Source organism: Nanorana parkeri, unplaced genomic scaffold (genome assembly GCF_000935625.1).
Source record: "Nanorana parkeri isolate BGI_ZX_2015 unplaced genomic scaffold, ASM93562v1 scaffold802, whole genome shotgun sequence".
Lineage (NCBI taxonomy): Eukaryota > Metazoa > Chordata > Amphibia > Anura > Dicroglossidae > Nanorana > Nanorana parkeri.
Genome location: NW_017307070.1, coordinates 234,551 through 241,934, shown reverse-complemented (window position 1 = coordinate 241,934; position 7,384 = coordinate 234,551). Strand labels below are relative to the sequence as shown.

At 48.0% G+C, this 7,384-nt stretch overlaps 1 protein-coding gene across 2 annotated transcripts in view; it reads left to right on the top strand.

The window, feature by feature from the left end:
• Positions 1-7,384, top strand: part of SLC37A2 (solute carrier family 37 member 2) — a 65,482-nt gene that overhangs the window by 40,337 nt on the left and 17,761 nt on the right. The window contains exons 17-18 of one of the 2 annotated variants that reach the window (XM_018564978.1): positions 238-302; positions 1,827-1,885. In XM_018564978.1, coding sequence (XP_018420480.1) covers positions 238-302; positions 1,827-1,872 — 111 coding nt within the window. In that variant the 3' untranslated portion in view covers positions 1,873-1,885. The remainder of the gene's footprint in view (positions 1-237; positions 303-1,826; positions 1,886-7,384) is intronic. The other variant, XM_018564979.1, reaches the window with a different exon arrangement.

Genomic DNA, 7,384 nt, shown 5'->3' with positions numbered 1-7,384 from the left:
CACACACACCCTGTGACACCACTGTGACCATGTTACACCCTGAATTTGGGTCAGAAAGGTAAAGTTGGCCTTTAATGACTTTAGGTCTGCTATCCAGCTGATTGTTTTATCCTCGGGGGCAGACCCAAGTGACTCTCTCACCAGCTGAATGATAAGTGCTGACATTCCGGAACAGACCTGTATGACGTTGTAGCAAGCGATGTTCATGAATACTGACCGAGTTCTTGTATCTTCCAGTTTCTGGCTCGTCTGGTGTACAAAGAGATTAAACAGTTCTGCCGATGTTGCAGCACAGTCAGAGGGTAAGACGACCTGTTTTAGGTCTTTACATTGATGGTCGTTGCTTTTATTCCTTCGTTTTGATTTTGTGCTTTCCAGCCGTGTCTATTATCCAGTATACGGTAGAGTTATCCATTCTCCTGAGACATGACACAAAGCTGCTCGATGTACAGCAGAGTCCTATAGGGAGAGCGCAGAGGAGCCGAGTCCAGGCTGGGATCATGAAAAGAAAATCTCTCCGCTGGAACGTATCAAGCTGTACATACTAAAACATAATGACATTCATAAAGCTGTGTGTATGTAGTAAGTTACATTAAAGGAGAACTATGGGGTCAGGGCTTTTCCCCATAGTTCTGCTTAGGGTAACGGGAGGACACAAACTAGCGTCTTCCCGTTACCCTAAGCTCAGTATACCGCGAGCTACAGCTCCCTATATACTGAGACGCCGCAGCCGGAGCCGATCCCGTCATCGATGTCGAGATCCGCCCAGCTGCGTGAGTGACAGCTGGCTCTGCCTATCTAGAGGCAGAGCCAGCTGTACCCGCCCCCTCCCTCGTCCGTTCCGCCAGTCAACGCTGGAGGATCGGGGGGAATCGAGTCCCTCCCCCTGTCACGGTATGGAGGAGGCGGGGCCCAGCGATCGAGGAGGTAGGGCTTAGCGATGGGGAGGCGGGGCCCGGTGATCGAGGAGGTGGGGCCAGTGACGGAGGAGGCAGGGCCGGCCAGCCATCGTGGAGGAGAAGGAGGCGGACAGTGGATCGGGGCTGGCAGGTAAGAGGGCTTGACCGCCCACCTGAGACCCTGCAGAGCCCACCATAGAGAGTCTATGGTGGGCTCTGCAGGGTCACTCTCAGGTGGGCTGTTTGGGTTATCAGGTGGGCGTAACTAGAAATCACAGGGCCCCATACAAAATTTTGCTATGGGGCCCTGTGATTTCTAGTTACGCTCCTGACAACAGTCCCTGAGAGATACACAGATGTATGTGGACCCCTCTTCAGGTGTTTCTAGTGGAGGGTACTGTCAATGCTACAGCATGCAAAGACATTTTAGACAATTGTGCAGTGCAAGTACCTGACCTGGGTCTGTTATCAGCCATTTGCAGTCCCTGTACAGCAGAGCACAGACTGAAAGAGCAAGAAGCAGTACAAGGAGCCAATCAAGTCTGCTGCAGTGCAAATAGCATATGGATAGACGAAGGCAGCAGAGTGGCAGAGAAACAAGTTTATGAGTCTGCTGCCTTTCCTTTCACTGTCCAGTCACATGCTGGGGGATAGGCAGGACATGTATATGTTACCAAAGCTCAGCAGAGAAAGATCAGATCCCCCTCCCCTGCCAGATAGAACTGTGTAGTGTTGCAGAGATGTGTTAACCTCAGGGCGGGATGGACAGAAACCCATCTCATTTGGCAGGTAAAACCAACCCCCCCCTCCCCCCCAATATATGTATTTTATCTGTTTGTCTGGAGCTCAGCTTAAAATTTGAATGTTCCTTTTTATTGATCATGTTCAGAAAATATCAAACAACGAGTTCTCACTGTGTTTTTATAGTGATAGTCTGACATTAAAGCACAATGTTTCCGGATCACTCGAGTAGTTAAATGTACATTGTAAGTATCAGCCGCGTCCACGGGGGAGTCCCTTGGTGCTGCAATCCGCAATGCCGCTGCAATTTCCTGCCGAGTCTGAACTCAGATGCAAAGCTTCCTCTCCTCCACACGGAGGTCCCATTTGTTACACCGCACTGCGGTTGTAAAGTTCAGAATACAAAGTACTTTTAATAAAAAATCGTTCACCATTTAACAACCTTAAACGCATAACAACCTTAAACGCATAACAAAACCTATCTCTGACTAACCTTCCTGGGAAAATGACAAATGATGCCTCTATTGTAGCAATGTCCTGTAGACCAGTGCTTCTTAAAGTGTGGGTCGCGACCCCATATGGGGTCCCGCAAGTGAACAGGGGGGTCGCGATCTGAGTCCCGGCCAGGACCGCCATCACCGCTGGGGGCGGGGAGAGAAGAGGAGAGAGACACCGAACCGACGTTGGGGGAAAGAGGAGACACCGACCAACGTTGGGGGGAAAGAGGGGAGAGACACCGTCTGATGCTGGGGTCCCTTAAAAATTTCCTCGGCCAAAAAGGGGTCACGAGTGGAGAAAGTTTAAGAAGGTCTGCTGTAGACTGCATCAGGGAATGGACAGCGCTGTGTTCTTTTATGCCACCAGAAGGGGGCAGCAGAGTTCACTTCCTTTAAATGTAAAGCGCTGAGTGTAGTAACAGTACTGCTTGTTATTATTACTATTACCATTATTATTATTATTATACAGGACTTATAGAGCGCCAATAGTTTGCGCTGCGCTTTACAATATAAGGAAGACATTACAGTCACAATACAATTTAAGACAAGATGGTAAGGAGGGCCCTGCAGTGATGGACAGAGACGGGTGACGCTGGGGCTCACTGGGCAAATGGAAGCGTCTGCCGATCTCAATGTCAACAAATGTATCAAATATAGAAATTGCTGATTTTCTCTAATTCCTCCAGCTTTTACGTCCACTCTTGTTACAAGTAAGCCTCGTCGCCTGGGACATGTTGTCAGGGCTGGAATAATGGGCCAGGTGTTGAACCCCTTGGCAGGGACGAATAATGTCCAAAAAGTGCAGTACAAAAGTATAATCCAATCGGGTAGTCGGGTCCAGTTCCGGGTCGTGACGGGCAGCAGGAATCGTAGTCGCAAGGGTCAAGCAAAAGGGTCAGTAGCCGGCAAGTCAGATCAAACAACAGGTTCACAGGAGGGAGCTGGGTGTTCACCATGAGGTAGAATAACTGAGCAATGAGTCAAGGCTCTGACCAGCTTTAAATACACAGGGAACCCAGGACCGCCCTTGGTTGCCAGGGCAACCAGGAAGCTTCCCCAGTCAGAGTCCAATCACAAGGCTGAGGGCAAATGGTGAAGGCTGAAGTCCTCCCCCAGCCTGAGTAGCACCTGTGGCTTGGAACGGCGCAGGCGCACTACGCGACTTGCGCCTTGCGCACTGGCCACACCGGCACCAGATGCCCTGCCAGGGGGAGGGGGAGGAGCTACCTGTGCCCGATGCCTGCGAACCTGACGAGGAACAGCCCCCCTGGGTCACTGACACATGTTTACAATAGGGGCATCAATATATTTTCAGTTCTAGAATTCTGTTTATTAAACAACTAACCGAATAACAAAACATAGAAAGTATTGCATCTGTTAAGACTCATCGCTTCAATAATCCTATAATCATCTGAGTGTTGCTCCTGATTGGATACTAATGATTTGGATGCCTTTAGGGAAAGTTTTGCTGATTTTTGTTTATGGGCAACAATTCGGAATGTTATTTTTGTGTAGGGATGCACCGATACTTAGTATATGGGCAAGCACTCGCCCAAATGCTCCCCATGCCTAGCCCGATACCATAACTTCTGGTAACAGGAAGCTGGGCGGCAAGTCATTACACGATGCCCGGCTTCCCGGCTTATTGGTCGGGAAGCCGGCTTCATGCTTCTTGGTCACCAAGGAGCATGGAGCCGGCTTCCTGGACAATCAGGAATCTGCGGAGCGGGTAATGAGTTGCCCCCTGGCTTCCTGATTGGCCAGAAAGCCGGCTCCATGCTTCCACATCTCCTGGTGACGAGGGAGCATGGAGATGGCTTCCCAGCAAAACAGGAAGCCGGACGTCGAGTCATTTACATCCCGCCCGGCTTCCTTAATGGGACTTACAGTATCGGTATTTGGTATCGGAGAGTAGCGGGAAAATATATATATATAATCTCGCAACCGAAAAAACATTATTGGTGTGTGTGTGTGTGTGTGTGTGTGTGTGTGTGTGTGTGTGTGTGTGTATCCTGACTCCGATTGTTAAAATTAACAATTTCCCTTGCTGAGACCTTTATGCCTGGCCTGTATAAGCAGATGCCATAACTTCGGACAATCCTTATCAGAGAGCTGAACTCGTCAAATCCCTTTTCATCCTCGAAGAGCTTTATTGCATGCAGCAGATGAATGAACAGACGCTATTTGAAGGTCAGAGATGTTAATGTTTCCAAGCAAGCATATACATGTGGTTACAATCAGCCATGACACTAAACAACTACTTGGAGAAGAAGGGAAGTACATCGCCCACAGGGGGAGGGAATACAGAAAACATGGTGCAATAGCCAAAGCTGGCAGTATATAAACCAGCTACCAATGCCAAAGATAATGGCTTAAGGAAAATTAACTATATAAAAATGTCACTTCACAGTAATATGAATATTAATGTAGCTCGCGGTATACTGAGCTTAGGGTGACGGGAGGGCGCTAGTTTTTGTCCTCCCGTTACCCTAAGGAGAACTATGGGGAAAAACACTGACCCCATAGTTCTCCTTTAAATGTAAAGCGCTGAGTGTAGTAACAGTACTGCTTGTTATTATTACTATTACCATTATTATTATTATTATACAGGACTTATAGAGCGCCAATAGTTTGCGCTGCGCTTTACAATATAAGGAAGACATTACAGTCACAATACAATTTAAGACAAGATGGTAAGGAGGGCCCTGCAGTGATGGACAGAGACGGGTGACGCTGGGGCTCACTGGGCAAATGGAAGCGTCTGCCGATCTCAATGTCAACAAATGTATCAAATATAGAAATTGCTGATTTTCTCTAATTCCTCCAGCTTTTACGTCCACTCTTGTTACAAGTAAGCCTCGTCGCCTGGGACATGTTGTCAGGGCTGGAATAATGGGCCAGGTGTTGAACCCCTTGGCAGGGACGAATAATGTCCAAAAAGTGCAGTACAAAAGTATAATCCAATCGGGTAGTCGGGTCCAGTTCCGGGTCGTGACGGGCAGCAGGAATCGTAGTCGCAAGGGTCAAGCAAAAGGGTCAGTAGCCGGCAAGTCAGATCAAACAACAGGTTCACAGGAGGGAGCTGGGTGTTCACCATGAGGTAGAATAACTGAGCAATGAGTCAAGGCTCTGACCAGCTTTAAATACACAGGGAACCCAGGACCGCCCTTGGTTGCCAGGGCAACCAGGAAGCTTCCCCAGTCAGAGTCCAATCACAAGGCTGAGGGCAAATGGTGAAGGCTGAAGTCCTCCCCCAGCCTGAGTAGCACCTGTGGCTTGGAACGGCGCAGGCGCACTACGCGACTTGCGCCTTGCGCACTGGCCACACCGGCACCAGATGCCCTGCCAGGGGGAGGGGGAGGAGCTACCTGTGCCCGATGCCTGCGAACCTGACGAGGAACAGCCCCCCTGGGTCACTGACACATGTTTACAATAGGGGCATCAATATATTTTCAGTTCTAGAATTCTGTTTATTAAACAACTAACCGAATAACAAAACATAGAAAGTATTGCATCTGTTAAGACTCATCGCTTCAATAATCCTATAATCATCTGAGTGTTGCTCCTGATTGGATACTAATGATTTGGATGCCTTTAGGGAAAGTTTTGCTGATTTTTGTTTATGGGCAACAATTCGGAATGTTATTTTTGTGTAGGGATGCACCGATACTTAGTATATGGGCAAGCACTCGCCCAAATGCTCCCCATGCCTAGCCCGATACCATAACTTCTGGTAACAGGAAGCTGGGCGGCAAGTCATTACACGATGCCCGGCTTCCCGGCTTATTGGTCGGGAAGCCGGCTTCATGCTTCTTGGTCACCAAGGAGCATGGAGCCGGCTTCCTGGACAATCAGGAATCTGCGGAGCGGGTAATGAGTTGCCCCCTGGCTTCCTGATTGGCCAGAAAGCCGGCTCCATGCTTCCACATCTCCTGGTGACGAGGGAGCATGGAGATGGCTTCCCAGCAAAACAGGAAGCCGGACGTCGAGTCATTTACATCCCGCCCGGCTTCCTTAATGGGACTTACAGTATCGGTATTTGGTATCGGAGAGTAGCGGGAAAATATATATATATAATCTCGCAACCGAAAAAACATTATTGGTGTGTGTGTGTGTGTGTGTGTGTGTGTGTGTGTGTGTGTGTGTGTGTATCCTGACTCCGATTGTTAAAATTAACAATTTCCCTTGCTGAGACCTTTATGCCTGGCCTGTATAAGCAGATGCCATAACTTCGGACAATCCTTATCAGAGAGCTGAACTCGTCAAATCCCTTTTCATCCTCGAAGAGCTTTATTGCATGCAGCAGATGAATGAACAGACGCTATTTGAAGGTCAGAGATGTTAATGTTTCCAAGCAAGCATATACATGTGGTTACAATCAGCCATGACACTAAACAACTACTTGGAGAAGAAGGGAAGTACATCGCCCACAGGGGGAGGGAATACAGAAAACATGGTGCAATAGCCAAAGCTGGCAGTATATAAACCAGCTACCAATGCCAAAGATAATGGCTTAAGGAAAATTAACTATATAAAAATGTCACTTCACAGTAATATGAATATTAATCCTGGCTGTGCATTGTGTCATATTTATACAACTGTGTAACGGCATTGTGTGTGTGTGTGTGTGTGTGTATAGAAAGCGCGAGTGAGAGAATGCATTAGGATTTCTGCTGCATGTAATTTTAAGAAGCTCCACAGAACTTTCCATTTTAATTGGCTAAATACATTCCAGGTTTTATCAAAACAAAAGGTCTGTAAAGTTTAATTACTTACTTTCTTTAGAAAGCAACTACAGCCTGAGTAGAAACGCCTGTCCCCTGCCAGCATGATGCATAGGTGGACCCCTGGTCTCTGTTTGGAAGCAGTGGTCTCTGTGCAGAGGTCTGACATGCCTCATCCGAGTCAGAGCTAGAACTCTTCGGTGTCTTTTTTTGGTGCAAACTGTTTTTATTGAAATCTTCATATACACATTAAGGTTTCAGCCACAAAAGAAACAATGCAAAAGAACAAGAGGTGGGCATCCCATAGGGAGCCCGGCATAGCATGTTATCGTTACAGATAGCGGTGATCAAATGTTGGAGCAAGGGTCTGACACTGAACCATGTGGGTAATCAAGTCTTACAGAGTAGTTTGCAACCCGCCCTAGTGCGTAAAACCCGCTGCTCCAGTGACTCAGGAGTAAAATAAATGTGAAAAAGAGGAACTGCCCATGTAGCGGCACAAGTGGGGGGGGGGTGGGGGGGG